Source organism: Peromyscus californicus, unplaced genomic scaffold, assembly GCF_007827085.1.
Source record: "Peromyscus californicus insignis strain IS unplaced genomic scaffold, ASM782708v3 Scaffold_13__1_contigs__length_99412109, whole genome shotgun sequence".
Lineage (NCBI taxonomy): Eukaryota > Metazoa > Chordata > Mammalia > Rodentia > Cricetidae > Peromyscus > Peromyscus californicus.
The window spans coordinates 89,296,000-89,316,966 of record NW_026294424.1 but is presented as its reverse complement, the minus strand read 5'-3'; the positions used below and the strand labels follow the sequence as shown (position 1 = coordinate 89,316,966).

The 20,967-nt window shown below is 39.8% G+C and overlaps 1 protein-coding gene across 2 annotated transcripts in view; it reads left to right on the top strand.

Annotated features, from left to right (window-relative positions):
• Positions 1-20,967, top strand: part of Prkg2 (protein kinase cGMP-dependent 2) — a 103,103-nt gene that overhangs the window by 34,814 nt on the left and 47,322 nt on the right. For both annotated transcript variants that reach the window (XM_052735438.1, XM_052735437.1), the window contains exons 3-8: positions 135-301; positions 6,000-6,113; positions 6,694-6,799; positions 10,607-10,670; positions 17,822-17,899; positions 19,697-19,791. In XM_052735438.1, the coding sequence (XP_052591398.1) occupies positions 135-301; positions 6,000-6,113; positions 6,694-6,799; positions 10,607-10,670; positions 17,822-17,899; positions 19,697-19,791 (624 nt within the window). The remainder of the gene's footprint in view (positions 1-134; positions 302-5,999; positions 6,114-6,693; positions 6,800-10,606; positions 10,671-17,821; positions 17,900-19,696; positions 19,792-20,967) is intronic.

The following is a 20,967-nucleotide window of genomic DNA, read 5'->3' as shown; positions in this document are numbered from 1 at the left end:
CCAGGAAACAAATATGTCTCTGCAAAAAAAAATTATAAGCTTGTAGATCATAATATCAAAACCCAGAATGAAATGAACCATTCATACTTTTCATTAGTTGTAATGACCATTTATTTTCTGTCATTGCACGACAGTGAGAAAAAGCTCATCACAGATGCCCTCAATAAGAACCAGTTTCTGAAGAGATTGGACCCCCAGCAGATCAAAGACATGGTGGAATGCATGTACGGGAGAAACTATCCACAGGGCAGTTACATCATTAAGCAAGGAGAGCCGGGCAACCATATCTTTGTGCTGGCAGGTGAGTTTTGCACTTTTTCTTTTTTGAGTTCTCATATGAAGAGTTTTTGCTGATTTGGGCCTTTTAAAAAATTTAATTTATTCATTATTTTACATCCTAACTGCAGTTTCCCCTCCTTCCTCTCCTCCCTCCACTCCCCACGCATCCACTCCTGTTTCTGTTCAGAAAGGTGCAGGCCTCCCAAGGGTATCAACAAAGCATGGCAGCATAACAAGATTTGATAAGACTGAGCACCTCCCCTTGTACTGAGGCTGGGCAAGGTATTCCAGTATGGGGACTAGGTTTCAAAGAGCCAGCCAAAGCATTAGGGACAGCTTCTACTCTCATTGCCAGGAGTCTCACAAATAGACCAAGGTACACAACTGTCACAACACATGTAGAGGGCTTAGGTCTTTCCCAAGCAGGCTCCCTGGTTGTTGGTTCAGACTCTGTGAGTGCCTATGAGCTAGGTTAGTTGTTTCTCTGGGTTTTCCTTGACTCCTCTGGCTCCTGCAGTCCTTCCTCCCTCTCTTCAGGAGGATTCCCTAGACTCAGTCTAATGTTTGGCTGTCAGTCTTTGCATCAGTTTCCAGCAGTTACTGGATGAAGGCTCTCTGATGATTGGGGTAGTCACCAATCTGATCACAGGAGATGGCCAGTTCAGACGATATATTCACTATTGCTAGGAGTCTTAGCTGGGGTCATGCTTGTAGATCCTGGGAGTTTCCCTTGCACCAGGTTTCTACCTGACCCTGAACCCTACTCCTCTTTCCATCCATCTCTTTCAGTATTCTCTCCCTCCACCCCCCAAATCAGTTCTTCAAGTCCCATCCCCATCTGCCCCCACTCCACCCAGGCGATCTCTTCTACTTCCCCTTTCCAGGGAGAGATCCATGTGTCCTCCCTTGGGCCCTCTTTGTTACCTAGCCTCTCTGGGTCTGTGGATTGTAGTAAGGTTATCCTCTACTTTACGGCTAATATCTACTTATAAGTGAGTACGTACCATGTTTGTCTTTCTGGGTCTTGGTTGTCTCACTTGGAATGATTTTTTTCTAGTTCTATCCATTTACCTTCAAATTTTCTGAGGTCATTGTTTTTAACAACTGAATATTACTCCATTGTGTAAATGTACCACATTTTCTTTATCCATTCTTCAGTTGAAGGATGTCTAAGTTATTTCCAGGTTCTGACTATTACTGATAAAGCTGTTATGAACATAGTTGGGGGAGTGTCCTTGTGGTATTATTGAGCATCCTTTGGGTATATGCCCAAGAGTGGTATTGCTGGGTTTTGTGATAGGTTGATTCCTAGTTTTCTGGGAAACTGCCATATTAATTTCCAAAGTGGTTGTACAAGTTTGCACTCCAATCAGCAATGGAGGAGTGTTACCCTTGCTTCATATCCTCTTCAGCATAAGCTGACATTTGTGTTTTTATCTCAGACATTCTGACAGGTATAAGATATAATCTCAGAGTAATTTTGATTTGAATTCCCCTGATGGCTAAGGATGATGAAAATTTCTTTATGTGTTTCTATGCCATTTGGAATTCTTCTGTTAGGAATTCTCTATTTAGGTCTGTACCCCATTTTTAAATTGGATTATTTACTTTTTTGATGTCTAATTTCTTGAGTTCTTTATATATTTTGGAGGTCAGACCTCTGTCAGATTCAGGGTTGGTGAAAATCTTTTCCCATTCTGTATACTGCTGTTGTGTCCTATTGACAGTGTCCTTTGCCTTACAGAAGCTTTTCAGTTTCATGAGGTCCCATTTATTAATTGTCGATCATAGTGTCTGCTACTGGTGTTCTATTCAGGAAGTTGTCTCCAGTGCCAATACGTTCAAGGCTGTTCCTCACTTTCTCTTCTATCAGGTTCAGTGTAACTGGATATATGTTGAGGTCTGTGATCCACTTGGCCTTGAGTTTTGTGCAGGGTGATAGATATGGATCTATTTACATTCTTCTGCATGCGAACAGCCAGTTATGCCAGCACCATTTGTTGATGCTTTCTTTTTTTCATTATATGATTTTGGCTTCCTTGTCAAAACTCACGTGTCCATAGGTGTATGGATTTATGTTTCAGTCTTTAGTTTGATTCCATTGATCAATGTGTCTGTTTTTATGCAAATACCATACTATTTTATTACTGTAGATAAGCTTTGTAGTAGAGCTTGAGATCAGGGATGGCGATACCTCCAGCAGTTATTGTACAGGATTATTTTAGCTATCCTGGTTTTTTGTTTTTCTATATGAAGTTGAGTATTGTTATTTAAAGGTCTGTAAAGAATTGTATTGGAATTGTGATGGTGATTGAATTGAATCTGTAAATTGCTTTTGGTAGGATGGCCATTTTCACTATGTTAATCTGATCCATGAGCATGGAAGATCTTTCTATTTTCTGATATTTTCTCTAATTTCTTTCTTCAAAGACTTGAAGTTCTTGTCATATGGGTCTTTTACTTGTTTGGTTAGGATTATCCCAAGATGTTTTATATTGTTTGTGGCTATTGTGAAGGTTGTTGTTTCCGTGATTTCTTTCTTAGCTGTTTTATCATTGTCATATAAGAGGGTTACTGTCTTGTATCCAGCCACTTCAATAAAGGTGTTTATCAGGTGTAGGAGTTCCCTGGTGAAATTTTTGGGGTCACTTATGTATACTATAATGTCATCTGCAGATAACAGTACTTTGACTTCTTCCTTTCTAATTTGTATCCCATTTATCTCCTTTTGTTGTCTTATTTCTCTAGCTAGGACTTCAATTTCTATATTGAATAGATATGGAGAGAGTGGACAGCCTTGTCTTGTTTCTGATTTTAGTGGAATCACATTGAGTTTCTTACCATTAAATTTGATGTTGCCTGTTGACTTACTGTAAATTGCCTTTATTATATTTAGGTATGTTCCTTGTATCCCTGATTTCTCCAAAACCTTTTTCATGAAGGGGTATTGGATTTTGTCAAAGGCTTTTTCAATATCTAATGAGATGATCATGTTCTTTTTTTTCCATTCAATTTGTTTATATGGTGGATTACATTGACAGATTCCCATATGTTGAACCCTCCCTGCATCTCTGGGATGAAGCCCACTTGACCATGGTGGATAATCTTCTTGATGTGTTCTTAGAATTTGTCTGCCAATATTTTATTGAGTATTTTGGCATCAATGTTCTATTTTGGCATTTTTGAAACATTATAAAACCAAAACCAAGTTGCTTCATTTGTAGACAATAAACAGATGGACTTCATGGGATGAGGATATTGGCGATGTGATTATGACAGTGACTGATGTTTATCTAGGATGTTGTATGTATCTCATATCCCATTTAACACTTGATAGAGAGCTCTCATTTCATTTCTTACCTATCCTCTAAGAACAAGCACAGTGTCTCTCAATGTTATCAGTGGAGACAATCCCCCTAGAGGTTAAATAACATAGCCAAGGTCTCAGTGCCTGTTAGTGGTAAGTGTAAAGCAGACAGACCCAAAGCTCCATACTTTGAGTTACTGAAAAGTTTCCTTCCAACTGTGGGTGCTTATGTCAACACTTCTGACAATGGTCCGAGGAGAGTTTGTTTTCATAGCTTTGAAAATCACATTGATTGTAGGCCAATGATTTCAAAGGATAAGTTAGGTTTCTTTCTAACAAATCAAATCAAAAGCCATACTAATTAAACTGGTGTTTTTAAAGCCATTTAGTTCCCATTCTCTGTGATCAATTGAACACTCGTGCCTGGGAGATAGTAGCGGACCTACCTATGGATTTTTAAATGGTTGCTAATTTTTAAATATAAAGAAGCAAGAAATTACTTGGTTAGGGGTTGAGGTCATTGAATTTCATGTAAAATTCTGAGTTGCCTCAACTTTTTGAGTCTTAGGGACAAAAATTGCACTTCCTTACCTAGGTGGTGTGGCAGCTTAGTTGATGATGTGAATGTCTACCTAGCAGTGGGTTCCTGATCATCTAAGCAATCAGGCAACATTGCTTTTTCTGCTTCTCATGGCCTTAAAAGTTGCCTATCTAAGCAAGTTAATGGACTTGTATTGTCCTGTTTGTAATATGCCAAGGATTGTTCCTTTGTATTTTGATTCTAGAAGCCTATCAGTTTTTGTAATTATTTGTTTTATTTGTCAGATAATCTTTAAAGGCAACTTCAAAATGAGTCTGCCCTTCCTGAGCAATTATTCTACTCTTGTAGTGAATTATAGTCTTAATTTAGACAGCCTTCGATTTTTACAGGATAGATGACCCACAGTAATACTTTCTTCTTACAACCCTTTTCTTGGCTGTTTCCCATCTGTTTTAGCAACACAAGAGCATTCTGGCAGGAGAAGATAGGTCATTAAGTCAACAAATATTTATGGAACCTGCTAAGAGAGGACAAGAATCTCATGCCAGCCCATCTTGTTCCTTGCCAGTAATTCTGATGAAAGGCTTGGAGAGAGGCATTACTGCAGCCATTGAGACCAGGCATACAGCCCACACAGAAGTGAAAATTATTTGAATTAATTATTGTGGCATCTAAGGACTGAATTGCCTGACTTAATTATCTGCCCGAGCAAATTAATTTGATAATTAAAGTTCTCTCCTTTATAAAATATAGCATGAATATCAAATAGTACAGCATAGTTAGTTTGAACTCTTGATATTCCATATAATTCTTTGGTATTATTCAAATCCCATGAGCCATAACCAATTAAGAAAAGAACCTTGACAAGCACTAAGATTCAGGATATCAACTGGAGAGCACCACTAAGTGGTTTCAATGGAGTTAGAATTAGCTGTAATAAGAAATTATTAAACTGCATATCTAATCTGTGGAATTTAGAACCAAAAGAAAAGTTTTTTTTTTCCTTGCTAGAATGTAGTTTTAACCTAGCAAACATCTTTGTTTCTCTTGTCCGGCACTTGTAATGGTTCCTGGAACAATGTCAATTCTCATATCAGGTTTGTTGAATTGAGTGGATGACACAGTGACCCAAGCTATTTGGTAGCAGGAGAAAGAAAGGCTGACATTGCTTCCCCATTTTTCTTCCTTCAAAAATGTAGATTTTTTGCTTATGGTTTTTTTTTGACAAAATTTAATTTGAAGAGGAAAAAAATGAGGGTTTCCAGGGCAAAGCAACTGTGGGAAGCTTGCTCAGTGCTCTGTTTTCTTTGCCTCAGCTTTGTGTAGGTATAGACTTGGGCTGGAATGGGAGGTTCAGCAGCCATGAAGTAACTTAGCCCAAGTTATACCGTCAACGATTGCAACCCAGGTGGAGAACTAGGTAACTTGACCCAACAGCCAGGGCATCATGGCTCTGATAAGTTTTCCTTCCCTCATGGCAACAGCTGTGCAGTGTTTTCAGGACACACTGGTTGTTGGGTTCCTAGTAAGGGAGAAATGGTTATACTTTTCATAGGGCAGAATGAATGTTGTTAGTATTTACATAACAGTTAGCCTGTGCTATCTATTGTTTTAAGTTCCCTACATGTATTAACATTTAATTCTCCTGATAAGTGCATGACATACATGTGATTCTCCCCACCATCCTTGATGGGCAACTGCTCAATGTGAGTAAATGGCAGGTTTGGTTTCTGGCTGGATCTTTTAACCACTCTGATATAATCAGATTCCTAAGTAGCTTAACTAAATGTTGTATGATTTCTGTTTTTTTTTTCTCTGTGGAACCAAGACAGATTTTGATGATTTGTGTTTTTCTTAAATTCTACTTGATAGAGGGTAGAATAGAGGTATTCCAAGGAGAGAAGTTGCTGTCGTCCATCCCAATGTGGACCACATTTGGGGAACTGGCAATTTTGTACAACTGTACACGGACTGCCTCTGTGAAAGGTAAGCAGAGAAAAGCTGGTTGGAATCACCACTGCATTGAAGAAGGTTGTCTCCTAAGCCAAGCTTATGGCACTTTGCCCCATATGCTCTTGTTCATAAAAACACAATTGCAGTAAAAAGATGTGTATGTGAGTTTTTATCTGAATAATTCAAGTTAAGAAGAACTTTCCCTAGCCTGGGGATTGACTCTTAGGCAGCAGTGTCTAAACATCTTCAAAAGGTGCACATTCACACCCTTGTGCACACAACACTTTTAACTTCTAGTTACCTGCTTATGAACTCTTTAGTGATTGGATCAGGTACAGGAACACACCCTGTGGGTGTGGTGTATAACTGGAATTTGCAGACCATTTAAGTATCATCCTACCCAAAACATAATCAGAAAAGAAATGGTCTGCTACCCTCTTCCAAGTCCCGGTAGATTTCAAAGCCAAAGTGGCATAAAATTACCCAATCTTTCATTATTTCCTTTCACTTGCATGTTTAAATAATACATTTCCAATAAACATATAGTCACTGGCTGACATTTTGGAGTGTTTCCTTTTTCTGATGCTAAACACTGTTGTATTGTTTTCTCAAGCTATTACCAATGTTAAAACTTGGGCACTCGACAGAGAGGTTTTCCAGAACATTATGAGGAGAACGGCTCAAGCCAGGGATGAGGAGTACAGAAACTTCCTCAGAAGGTAAGAGTAACCATGTGGGGGAAGTGCAGCCATTGTGTGGACAGGTTGATTTTTGCCAGAGTATTGATTTCCCTAACAGTTTCCTCCAATTCAAGCAGTTTCTATATTATTAAAGCAAGGAGCAAAAGAATTCCCTTACAGTAAATGGCAACAGATACCCAAAATTATATTTGCTTCCTATTAGCTTATGTGCTGAGTTATTTTCCTGCTATTCCTTTTACTTCTGTATTGAAGGAGCCATAGCATAAAAATATGCAAAAATACCTGAAAAATTCACCTGAGTTTGCTTACCGGGCTTTGAAAAACATTTATGATCTGAGAGAGTACAGCAAAAGGCTAATTCTTCTAATATTAATTTTAGTTATTATTATTACGTTTTTATTATTAATTAATTAATTAATTTATGTGTGTGTGTATGTGCGGGTGTGGGCACGCACACACACTGACAGGTGTGCCACATCACACGTGTGCAAGTCAGAGGACAACTTCCAAGAGTCGATTCTTTCCTTCTATCATGTACTTCCATGGGATCAAACCCAGGTGACCAGGCCTGGCTCAAGCCCCTTTATACCCCAAGCCATCTCATCAGGCCAATGGGAATATTAAGGATACTATACATGGGTACAAGGACAGATCATTTTGTAAAACATTCTGTACCTTGGCATCATGAGTGAGTCCATTTATAGGGAACCAAATGTCTGTGTAACTTTAAAAGTGAGCTGGAAGAGAGAACTCTTTTTGAGAGTGTATATTCTTCATATACACTAGTTTTATATCATGTGTGAGAGTTTTGATAGCCTCTGAATTTGGAACACATCATGTGATGAAATGTACTTAGGATAAGAGTAATGATAATTATGAATCATGTGACTTTCAAAAGTAAATTTCAAGTTTTTCCCAAGTATAGTCTAGTAATTTGATCTTCCATAGCCAGCTTGGAAGGCCAGTTCTGTTAGGTCTGAATATGCCTTAATGTTTAGTAGGGGCTCAGAAGTACCACAGGAGCACACAGTTAATCAGCAGAACATAGCCAGCATGCATGTTCTTCTAGAGCACCTCTCTGCCACACCCTCCTAGAGACAACAGTGACTCCTGACAAAGAGTTGCAGTAATGACAAGCAGGTGTCTTATCTCCAGGTATTGTGTACCTTAGCTGACACGTGGTGGGATCTACCTAAATATAGGTGATCTTAAAGTTCTACAGCTGAATGTCACAGGTCAGCATTTGAAGTAAATAAGGCCCACTTATGCATGGGGTAAAAAAAAAGGGATACACAAATAAACCAGTGGCTACAGGATGTAGTTGATTATCTGAGACAAAATCTGAATCACTGTAGAGCAACAATCCCCTTGGAGCTTTGCCTAAGTTGAAGGAGACCAAAGAACCTACTAGTAGATATTCCTTTCTTCCATCTTCCTTCTTGTTATTTCATTCATTTGTTCATTTGTTCATTCATTATTCATTCATTCAACAAATACTTGTAGACATCAAAGATGGTAGATTCAGTGGTGAACAAGATCAACCTGACCTCTGTTCCCCTAGAGGAGAGATGAACTAGATTTTTCCTCGTATGTTTACCTACCAATCCCAATGGTGACAGGCTTTCTGTTCATAGATCCCAGTTTGGACCAGAAGGAAAACTTTCATAAGCATGTGGAAATTGAGTTCTAGTTGCCTTTGCTGTCTCAACAGGGAGGTGCCACTCTAGAGAAATGCGGTTTTCTTTGTCTCATCATATATACTAAACTCTTTTTTATATGTACAATTTTTAAATATGGCATGTAAAATACAAGGCTTGTAGTATGTATGTAAATCACAAAACCTCATAATGCTAACAACCCCTTTACTAGGAATGCATTCAAAGGAAATGAGATCCATATGTTAGAGGAGACATCTGTGTCTCCATGTTCTTTGCAGCACCATCCAGAATAGCCAGGAAATGGATACCATCTAATTGACCACCAGCCCATGAATGGATGAGGAAAATGTAGTTCATGTATAATGGAATATTTAAACATAAAAAGATTAAAACTTGTTATTTGGGATGACGTGACTCAAAGAGGAGCCCGTAGTGTTAGTGAGACAGGGTAGGCATAGACAGATAAATACGGCACAGTCTCACTCATATGTAGACTCTGGGAAGGTTCACTGCATAGAACTTGACAGCAGAATGGTGCTTCCCAGATGCTTAGAACAGTAAGGGGGAAGAGGGATGAAAAACGGTTGACCAGTGGGTTCTAAATTAGAAGTGAACAGGAGTAAGAAGTTGTGATATTGCACCATAAGGTGATTATGCATAACAACGTAATGTATATTCTTAAAAGCTTAGGAGAAGAGTTCTGAATGTTTTTAACCTTAAGAAAATGATAAACTTTTGGAGAAATATGTGTTTACTCACATTTAAACATTGCAAAATATATACATGCATAGGAACATGGGAAAGTACCCTATAAAGACATACAATTTACCTATTTCAGTTATAATAAATTTAAATGAGCAAATAATACTAAAAAGTGCCCATAAAGTTAGGGATGGCCCCAAAGTGCCTGTGGGCTCTGACATCATCACAGACGTCTGCCCCTCCTCCTTTCAGGTATAGGCTGCTTTTGGAAGTTTAGTGGTTAATTGGCCCCTTGGTATTCGTTGTAATTTTGCTTATGGCTTGATTTAACCCATTTTGAACTTGGTAAGAATGGTGGTGTTTTTGCAACCCATTAGCTCTTTACCTGTCACCGTGCATTCATCTGTTCTCCAGCTGGGGCTCATTTTGGTGTTTTGAAATTCAATCCACCAGTGCAGGCATTCTTCCAGACATCTTCTAGCCTAATGCTGCCTGCTTTGTGTGTGCAAGAGTCTGCCTAGAGCTCCCTGCCTTCACAAGATCTACTCATGCATTTTGGGAATAGCATAATTTTTCCTGTAAGCATGTCAAATGATAGATGGTAAAAAAAAAAAAAAAAAAGAAATAGTTCTTTATAGAAATTATATCGATAGCCTCAAAAATGTATAAAATAGAAAGAAATTGCTTTAATGAAACAGTTTAGTCATATTGATTTGTTAATCATACTGAGGGAAATTTCTGATTTTTTAAAATAATGGGTTTTAGTATTCTATTTCACTCTCAGAACAAATGTTCCTGTTCCTCTAGAAACATTGACTTAAAAAGACAGAACAGTAAGATTAATAATCAAAGGGTATGTCACTGGTAGTTTCCACGTCCCCATAGGTTCAGTCTTTACTTAATTTTACAAGGATTTGGATGAAAATCTAACCCTTCACCTTGAATAGAGCTCTAAGAGACTCTAAGAGACAGGGGGAAGTGGAGAAAACACTTTTCCAAATGTGAGTCACTTAGAAAACCAACCAAGATGTGCATTGGTTCCCTCTCCAGTAGACAGGATGTGACTCTCCCTTTTGGAGGATCTTGGTACCTTCATTTTTACACCTATGACAAATGCCTGGAATAGTATGTAGTACATATGAACATTTTCCAGTTGTCAAGAAATTCTGTTATTTATGTGTTTTCAGTATTTAAATGCTTTGGAAAAACTGAAGTGCATTGCATTATAATAGTAAGTGAATGTAAAAATTTAGTGTCTGTATGAAATAATGTTTTTTTCCCCAAGACATAGTTAAGTAAAAGCTGGGTATAGTGTTACATGTCTGTAATCCCAGTGCTTATAAGGCTGAGGCAGGAGGATCGTGAGTTCAGGAGTAGCCTGGACTACATAGTGAGAATGTATCTCAAAAAAATTCTTAATTAAAAAAAAAGATTATTAATTTAAGATTTCTTTTTAATTTTGAAGTGTTTCCTTGCTGAAGAACTTACCTGAAGATAAATTAACCAAGATCATTGACTGTTTGGAAGTGGTAAGAAATTTTAAAGTAAAAAATAAATATCATTAGAAGATTTTAGAATCTAGTCATACTGTTAGTACTGTAAATGAAAAAAGAGGAAAAGATTGTGAAACACTAAACTACAGAGACCAGGAGCTGTTTTAGATTGTGAGAAACCTTAGGCCAACTCACACTGAATTAAGGGACCAGCAAGGGCTAGATAGCCTTGGAACTTGCAAAAAGAAATTGGATTTGCATGTGTAAAGTGAAATTTGATTTACATATTTTAATCTTTTTAGTACATTTTATACAACTAATCTGCCTTACTCAAGAGGCATTTGATTTTCTCCAATTAACATCACAATCCCTTGCAGAGTTTTCATAATATAAAGGAATCGGTGAGGCATAATTAGGAAACAGGGTACAAAAAGGGCATGCTGGGGCTGTGGGGGAGGTGTCTGCAGCCAGGCCATGCAGCATGCTATACTCAGCATTCTGGGCCATGGAAACACTTTTGAAGAGATTGCACTCTTACCTATTTCAATATCTAGAGGCAAATGGCAGATTGGAAAGTGTTCAAAAGCTTATTCCTGGCATCCACAGATGGCTGGTTTTAGTCTAAGACTTGTCAATCCTTGAATATGCTTTTATAAGTGTCCCTTGGTTTTTAATGATACCAGTTTATGAAAACCTCTTCAGATTTCAGAGATTACAATTCAAAGCAAATGGCCCCTCCCCCTTTCTTGGGGGTCCATTTCATTGAAACCAAAACGACTTTTCTGAAATAAAGAGGAGGTAGGGACTGGTGGCAATATCTAGCTGGATGTGACGCTTGTACAGAGCTGCTTTCAGTAGGAACAAAGTGAAAAGCTCTGCCGGTCTGTTTGCTGATAGGCTCATGCCCCTGTCAATCATAACAAACAATGCAAACTCCTATTTGCTGAGAAGGAAGCGGTGACCATTTTATCCTAAACCTAAGTGACATCAGTAATGTTTAAACATGTAGTCATGGAACATCCAATAGTTTATCAAGGACAAGCTATGGGGACACCATGCCTTGCCTCCTGTCCCCTGGGGTTTCAGATATAAAGTCAGCTTCAACAAGCCTGTGTAGTTTGTATCCCTTTGGGATTTTCTCACTGTAACATTAACCAATCACAGATGTTACAAATTAATAATTCATCCCAATTTCTCAGGGTGTTTTTCTTTTCAGGCCAGAAAGGCACTATAATATACATATTTTTTTTGTTGTTAACCAAAGAAATCTGTTTTTAATATGCTACTAATAGAAGGGATTCATGAGAGAGGAATCCCATGCTGATAGCAAATATTAGAACTTGATGTCATTAAAAATAAATGGTCAGTTAGACATATTTATAGTGGCCATAAGCAACAGCTACAGGATACATAGATGGCTGTCTCGAATTAATAATTAGCACACAATTCAAGTTTGTAAGCGTCGTCTTTTAAAACACCCTGGGAAAGCCTGGTTACATTTCAGCATCTGCAGACAGCAGCACTATTTATAAAGGGCTCTTTATTCTACCTGACAAACAAATGTGTCTCTGTAATGTGTGAAAATTCTCGGATGCGGAAGTGATTAGCAACGGAGTAATGGGATCTGTTTAGTTCTAAGAAAAGCACATAATTTACCAGCAAAGCTCAACTCCTGACTCATCAACAGGGTCCTGACCACAGTCAGCCCCCGGAGCAGGGGGGTATGACAGAGTACCTACTGAGTTCTCAGAGCATGTGTCCTGAGACCCACACATGTCTTTGAGAAAACAGAAAGTGTCTGAAATGCTGCTTAGAGCTTGGTGGGGAAGCCTTTTTTCTTTTGTGTATGGGGAGAAAGGTGAAGAGAAGGGTCCCAGTCATCCTATCTGTGTCCCCTCCCCCCCTTCACCCCTCCACACACACCAAGCAGTGGATCCTGTCAAGTTCCAAAGAAACTCAGGACAAACCATGAACTATGCTGCCTATTAGCATCCCAAAGCACACCGGCCAGTGGGCTCACTCAGTATCTGTGGCTCCTCTCTGCTCTTCTCACCCAGCTCCCTACACTAAAACTCTGTAGCCCGGCTTCTCATTCCTGTATAACCCTGGCATTTCAGCAACTGGCTCTCTTGGTCCTTATTCTGTTTCTTTTCTCCCTTTCTCCCCTGCTCTTGGCTCCTGGTCCCCTCTCTTGCCCCTCTCTCTTCTCTTCCTCTAACTCTCCCAGTGCCCCGCCCCCCATGGGCCTGCTCAGTCTGCTGGACATGTTTGGTGTGCTTCTTTCTCTCCCTGCTCTGGACTCTTCCAGAACCTCTGGCTGTATTCTCCCTCACATCTACAGTAAAACCCTTCTCAACCTCAACCATGAGCAGTCGTGTCCTCCTTTTTCATTCAGATCCTATGTGTTTAAGACACAGAATGCTGAATTCCTACACCAAATATTTGGCTCTGATAGTTTAGTTTTCCATCAGCTTTCTTGAGCACAAGTCCCCCCAGAGAATTCCATTTGCAAGGCAGCCGTCTTCTGGAAGCCCCTGCTCATGTTCTGCCCAGAGCATGAGTCGGGATAACAGCACACACACAGTCACTGCTAGGCTTTAGGACTCAGCTAATGACAGCCATAAAGCAGGGTGTAGGTTTGGAGTGGTGGCAACAGTGGATGATGGACATTCTAATGTGGCTCCTGTCCCCGGGTGATCAGGAAGCAAGCAGACAGGTGACGGAAGAGTGTCTGCTTCCATGCAGGCAAGAGTGAAAATGTGTGTTAATGTGTGTTCTCCTGAGTTAACTCAGAGATTAAGCAGGGGGTTGCCTGGGTGGGGCAGAGCTCTGGAACCTGATCCAGTGGCTCTCAGCACTGCAGCCCTGCTATCTGTCCACCTCTGCACCTTTCACAGAGCTCCAGTCGTGGCAGGGCTGTGCGAGGCACACTAGTGTGAATGTCTTTCTCCTTTTTCTGGTCCGGGGTGCCAACAGAAAGGCAGATTCCTGGGTACTGTCCTGTGCTCACTGAATCAGAAACTGGTAGAGAATCCCAGTGCCACAGTTCTAAAATTCCACCAGTGGGATCCTTAAGCTCAATTCAGTTTGAGAAGCACTGGGAGTGGGGGGTGAAAAGGGATTGAAAGCCTGTTTTGTAGAATGTGCCACGCTCTGCCTCTTCTTTCCAGAGATAGCCATTTTAAATCTTGTTTTTCAAAACCTAGTCTCTCTATGCATGTTATATGTAGTTCAGGTGAGTGTGTGGGTATGTGTGCATGTATGTGTGCATGTATAAAGGGACAGAGGACAATCGTGGGTGTCATCCCTCAGGCATCATCCCCTTTTTCTTTTGAACAGGGTCTCACATTGGCCAGAACTTACTTGATTAGATTAAGCTGGCTGGCCAGTGAGCCCTGGGAATCCACTTGTCTTTTCGTCCCTAGTGCTGGAGTTACAAGTACATGCTGTCATAGCCAGCTTTGAAAAATATGGATGCTGGAGCTCAAACTCAGGGACTCCTGCCTGTAAAAAAGTCACTTTGCTGACTGAATTATCTCCCCAGCTCTATAAACAGGTTTTTTAAACAATAAGTTGGGACTCATGGTCACAGAATGAGTTATACATGTGTGCTTATGTGGATGTGTGTGCATGTATATGTTACATCTTTCAGTCATCAATACCTTTTTGCAATGAAAATTTGTAGCGCAATTTCTAGATTGTGAGGAGGTCTGGGATTATCTTTGATTTTTACTCTGGCGTTTCTTCCCTGTTCTTATGTTTTCTGTATAGAACTCAGTTTATTGCCTTTTGCTTCACCAGCACAAAAGGGATGTCTCCTAACAGTGAGAAATAATGTCTTTAGGGGCTGCTGTCCATTTGCACTGTTTTCTTCTGATCTTACTCTCTTCTGAAATTGATTTCCTTATTTTTATTTTTCACATGTGCTGTATCTTTTCCAGACTTGTAGCCATCTTCCTTTAAAAATTCCTTTTCGGGCCATGGGTAGTAGATCATTACTAGTTCATGAAACCAATTTAGTGAAACCATTTTGCAAAATCAAAGTAGAAGTGTAGGCATGGTTTCAAAGTCTGTTTCAATCTTAAATAAGTATCTATGTGTGTGCACCGTTATGGGTATACCGAGTATACATGTAAAATGAACCATCTCTCTGTAGGACAGAGCCCATGGCGTCTTGGTCTTCTAAGGGACCCCTTTGCTATGTAACCACAGGACAGTCCCCACACTGTTTGCACTTCTCTTTTTGGTTGCGGTGGCTGCCCTGGCCTGACTGCCTGCATTCCCCAGTTGGCAAATACTGGGCAGCCTAGCATCATAGCCAGTACTCGCCACTATATATTTTTGGTCTGACCTGTTTCCACAGCCTTTCCTCATCTATGAGTTACTGTCGACACACTGGGAGGTATTATTTGCCTTCCTTCCATGGTTTTGGGTGACAAAGAAGCATCCCTGGGTTGGGTCCACTGGGGAAGCTGCCCTTTAAGAAATCATAAGGCTCTTTTTCAATGTCTCCTTTCAAGCTTGTCCCCTTTGAACTTAGCTGGCTGGCAGGAATTAAAGCCACACCTCTGCACACATAAGGGGTTTTGTAATAGTTGAAGAACAGTCTGATAGCCCTTCGGAAACTTCTCTTGACGTTTCTGCTCCATGTAGGTGATGGAGACTGAGATTGGAGTGGGGGTAAGAGACGTGGAGAACAGATCCTCAGACGTAGGTGATCTGATAGGACACTGCAGCTTTACTGAGAGTCTGGTGTCTTAGGTACAGAGGGAAGAAGACATCTTGGGTTGTAAGGTTATGGTCATACTTAAGGGTCACAGTTATTGCCACTGTGAAACAGAATTTCTCTATAGTGAAGACTTCTGAAAAATAGGAAGTGAGAAAAAAAATGAAGAGCTGGGCTAAGGGAAGTGAGTGCAAAACCTCATTGTGTAAAATGGAATTCGTCTCTTGTTCACAGAGCAGTCCAAAGGGCATGTTCTCAGTGAGGTCTACTCTGTCTTCCAGGAACAGAAACGGATGGCTACTTGGCCATTTCCATTTAGCAGGTGGTTTTCAAGGTCCTTCTAGGCCGTACAATTAAAGATGCGCACATGAAACGGTTTGTGGGCCTGGCTCAGAAGTGGGACTAATTGCCTTTGCCTGGTTCTTTAGAACATAAACCAGCTATATGGCTTAAATTAACAGCAGAAGTATCACGTCCTTGGGTAGCCACATATGCCTGTGGAAGACTCTGAGAACTAGTTTGCAGTCTGTTCACAGGAATTAACAGTCACCAGGTGCCTGGCATGTACCAAAAGTTGGACCACGCATTTCATGAACACTTCTGCTGCATCCACAGACATTGATTGTTAGGTGCAGTTGATGTACAGTCTTACTTTGGTGAAGAGGAAATTGAGGTTCAGAGATGTGACAGTGAAACATATACCACTGTCCTTTCCCTTCATGCATCAATTATTCAATAAACATGTACTATGTTTAAGGTGTGCCCAGTATTTCAGAAAACATTGTCTTATGGGGATATGCAGAATTGTACCCCCAAATGCCCATGCCCCAACCGCTACCTGTCTAGATGAGCTGGATGTATTTACAGAAGCCCTTGAAAGGAGAAAATCATTCTACTTTGTATTGGAAGTGGAAGTCAGCAAGACTCCATGCATAGGAATCCTACATGCCATGACTGATTCTAAGATGTCAGGGGTACCTGACTCCCCACTGATGGATAAGAAGGAAATGCCATCTCATCCCACAAATGAATTCAGTCAGCCATCACAATGAACTTAAAGCAGGTATCCCTGCCTTGAGGTTTCAGAATGGAATACAGTTCCTACTAACACCTCAGACTCAAACTTGAAAGACCTCAAGTAGAGAAATCCTAGCTGCTTGACTATCCTTGGGCTTTCTGACTCACAGAAGCAGGACGCTAATCAAAAGGTGCTGCCTAAAGTCTCTAGGTTTGTGCTTGTTTGTTTTAGCATCTGCAGAAAACTAATGACTTTCTCTAGCTTTGAAGGTAAAAGGTTCTTAGTTGGTGTATTCATTTAAAAGAAATTCCATGTAGAGCTGAGCTTTGAATCTGGTTCCTTTGGTTTCATGGTTCTTTCTAAGAGACATTGAAATGTCTTACTAAGTATATACATTGCTATAAAAAATTAAAGTTGTATTCATTGATATAAGGAGTAATATTCAGTCCATAAATATTTATTCTATTGTACTTTGATCATTTTGCCTAAATGATCAGGAGTATATTGAAAGGCAGACATTCTAAAGTAGTTTAGTTTAGACTTTATTTTCTAGTCTAAAAGAAACAAATGAGTGAAATTATGTTGTCAATTTTGCCGTTTTAAAGAATTAAACAAACCCATTTTGTTAGTATAAATAATTAAGAAATCCATTTTAGTTCTCTGACTTGAGACAACATCAAATTAAGGCAACATGGGGTGATATCTGTCTTGGTGTCCTAAGGTACCAGCCTGCTCCTGTGCTCTGATGAGTGGATACATTACTTTTCCCTGCTCAAGAATTCTCAAATCACACAGCTATGTGGGAAAGATAGAAAAATTAATACAAAAAAGTGATCACTTGCAGTTCCATGAGGATACATCAACACTAAACCCAGAATTTGCACATGTATGTTCTGATATCTCTGGGACCGTTTGTGTTGAGAGTTCTTTAGAAATAATGTCCCTGGCAGAGCTACCTGTTCTGTATGCAGACTCCTTCTAGGTTTGCTCCTCAAAGAGTTAGATGTGAAGGATGCTCTTCCTTATACCCTTTAGGAATATTTTCAAGTTATCATTCAATGATGCACTTGTTTCTGATATGTGTAAAAGGTTTCTGAACCTTTGACCCGCTCTTCAGACATTTACTAGACATTGCAGTTCAGCCAAAGGTGAGATCACACTGTATCCCTGGACGTTGTCCTGCTCTCTCTTCTCATCATATCTCTGCCCTCCTTAACTAAAATTGAATATTGAATGAGTGAAGTTTCTCAGTGAACAGATAAGAGCAAGCACCCATCTTCTTGCTGATCAGTAAAGCAACTAACTCTCCTTACTTTTGCCAGAGTATTAATAGCAAGACAGCTTGCAGGCAATCCACACTCATTTAAAGACACAAGGAGTTCTTTCTATTCAGTCATAGACCTCCACTTGATCTGATGTTCTGCTTATTTCTCATCCCTATAGGAATACTATGACAAAGGCGATTACATCATCAGAGAAGGAGAGGAAGGAAGCACCTTTTTCATTTTGGCAAAAGGAAAGGTAAATGCTAAATAAAGCTTAAGTCATAAAGACTTCTGCTGTGATTGGTGTGCCATGGATGTAGCAGCGTTCTGCATTGCCATGGAAGAAGCCCCCTGACTGAAAGAGTGATGAGAATCTCAGGTGTTCTCTATGAGGCTGCCTGGGTTTGCACTTGTGATGGACCACAGCAGACATAGTAGCTTGTCAGTAACTGCACACAGGTTACTCTATTTTCTATGGAAGCCTCACTGTGTGTGATGTCCACAATGGCTGGTTTATTTCTAGAGGCCCTTTTTAGGAATGAGTATGTGATTGTCATTCAGCCCAATGGTCCAAGAACAAGGCTGGAATAATGTCTTTATATGACAGATATGACCCACAGTTTAGGAGTATGAATTCAGCAAGTAAAGGTATATTCTTCGAAAGAATTCTGGCTAATAAAGAAATTGCATTGTTATCATTTAAAAATATTTATTCATTGTGACATTCATAAACACCAATCACAAACTCTAGCCATTGTGAAACAGTTATTAACATATTTAAATAGAATAAGTCTAGCTCAAATAGGGAATATTGTATGTTTCAGTTTCTGGGCCTCACTCTCCTTGCCTGTGCTTTATTTTGAAATGGCCAGCCACCATTTTGCATTGTTTTAGAGGTCTATAAGATATAGCCTACCTATGGAGAGACTTCAAATTGATACTTAAATGTATTCTTGATTAAGTTATCAATTTGGTTAGACTTTTGGAAGCAACAAAGGTCCCTATACGACTCAGATTATCTGCTTTGAGGATCTCTCAAAAAGAATCACTGGGTTTACATTTTAAAAACTGACCTTTGGAGCCAGATGTGGTGGTGCACCCCTGTTCGGGAATATTATCTTAAGATAATATTTATTATATTTTTATTTATGTTGCATTTGTTTAACTCTGTGAAGCTGTGTTACTGTGCCTGTCTAAAACACCTGATGGTTTAATAAGGAACTGAACAGCCAATATCAAGGCTGGAGAAAGGATAGGCGGGGCTGGCAGGCAGAAAGAATTAATAGAAGGAGAAATCTGGGAGAAGGAGAAAGAATGAGAGAGCAAGGAGAGGAGGGCATCAGGGGCCAGCCAGCTAGCTACACAGCAATCCATGGAGTAAGAAACAAAGAAAGGTATGTATACAGGAAAAGAGGAAGATAAAATCCCAGAGGCAAAAGATAAACAGGATAATTTAAGTAAAGCTGGCTAGCAACAAGCCAAGCTAAGGCCAGATATTTATAAGTAATAATAAGCCTCTGTGTGTGATTTATTTGGGAGCTGGGTGGTGGACGCCCCAAAAGAGTAAAGAAAACAGCCAACAACACATGTGTTTGATCTCAGCACTTAGGAGGCAGGAGCAGGCAGATCTCTGAGTTTGGGCCTAGCCTGATCTAAAGAGCAAGTTTCAGGACATCTAGGCACACACCAGGAAACCCTGTCTCAAAAAAAAAAAACACAAAATAAAAATTTAAAAGAAAAACAAAATTTAATTTTTGAATGGTGATTTGGATGGAGAATTCTCCTGTTACACAGGGATGTCTAACGCCTGCCTTAACAAGAGCAGAGTGCTGCAGTGGATTACAGTAGCAGTATAAGGACTGAAAAGGTGTAAGGACTGTAACAGTGTGACCACTGTAACAGTATAAGGACGGTAACTGCATGAGGACTGTAACAGTGATGCAGCCTCCTCTTTTTCCTCTTTCAGATGGTTCTGCAGAGTTTATCTGATGGGTGTGTGCTCAGATCCCCCATTTACTCTGACCTCTCTTTTAAATTGTTTCACTTTGTTTAGGTGAAAGTCACACAGAGCACAGAAGGCCATGACCAGCCACAGTTGATTAAAACCCTGCAGAAAGGGGAGTACTTTGGAGAAAAAGCTCTAATCAGGTGAGCCCATGGATTTACACAGTGCTCAGAAAAAAGGCTTGGACTGTTTTCCATGTCAAAACACTAATTTTGCCCAGAAAATAATTGGAATGTTGCCATGGTTTGGAATATTATCCTACTCAAAAAAAATTTTTTTTTAATTTAAATGTGAAGAGATCTGGTAGGATGGGTCAGTAGGTAGAGGCACTTGCCACCAAATCTAATGACAACTGACTCCCCCAGATTGTCCTCTGACCTCCATATGTGTGTCATGCCATGCAAACACACACGTACAGACACACATCAACACAGAATTGTAGCATGCATCTTAAAGAACTTATTAATTAAATCAAACCTGAGGCCAGGTATTGTGGTGAATGCTGGAAGATCAGAGAAGCAGAACAAGCCACAGCCACCTCACCTCAACAGTTCCTCAGCTGATCCTGTTTCCTCAGACTGGAAACCTCTGAATCCTTATCCAAAATGAATCTCAGCTGAACTGTTGCTCAAAAGCCTCAAAGCTTAACCAGCCTAGTTCCTGGTCTTCATGCCTTATATACCTTTCTGCTTTCTGCCCTCACTCCCTGGGATTAAAGGCTCACTTCTTGAGATTAAAGGCGTGAGTCACCATGCCTGGCTGTTTCCAATGTGGCCTTGAACTCACAGAGATCCAGGCGGATCTCTGCTTCCAGAAGGCTAGGATTAAAGGTGTGAGTGCCACCATTTTCTGGCCTCTATATCTAGTGGCTATTCTGTTCTCTGACCCCAGATAAGTTTATTAGGGTGCACAATATTTTGGGGAACACAATAGCCACCACACAGAATAAATAAGTAACTATAATAAAATTTAAAAATCACAGCTTTTCATACTCTGGGTGTCTTTACAGCATCATATCAAAAATAATCTATTTTTAGAAAATTTTTGTGAGCTCAATTTACAAGTTTTAGCATTAGCTCAATATAATGCATTTGAAATTTCTGTGACCTTTCTACCTTTTGAAGTATAAGTTTATTTACTATTGACCTAAATTATGGAAATGCGTTTTTAAAAGCTAGTAAGTGGCTCAAGGAACACTTTGTACTTTCACAAACAAGCAACAAATAAACAAACCCCGTATCTTGAGAAATTCATTTTCCTAAATAGAAATAGTTTCATAAAATAGCAAACAGAGTTCAGAAAAAGACACATTTTTGGAG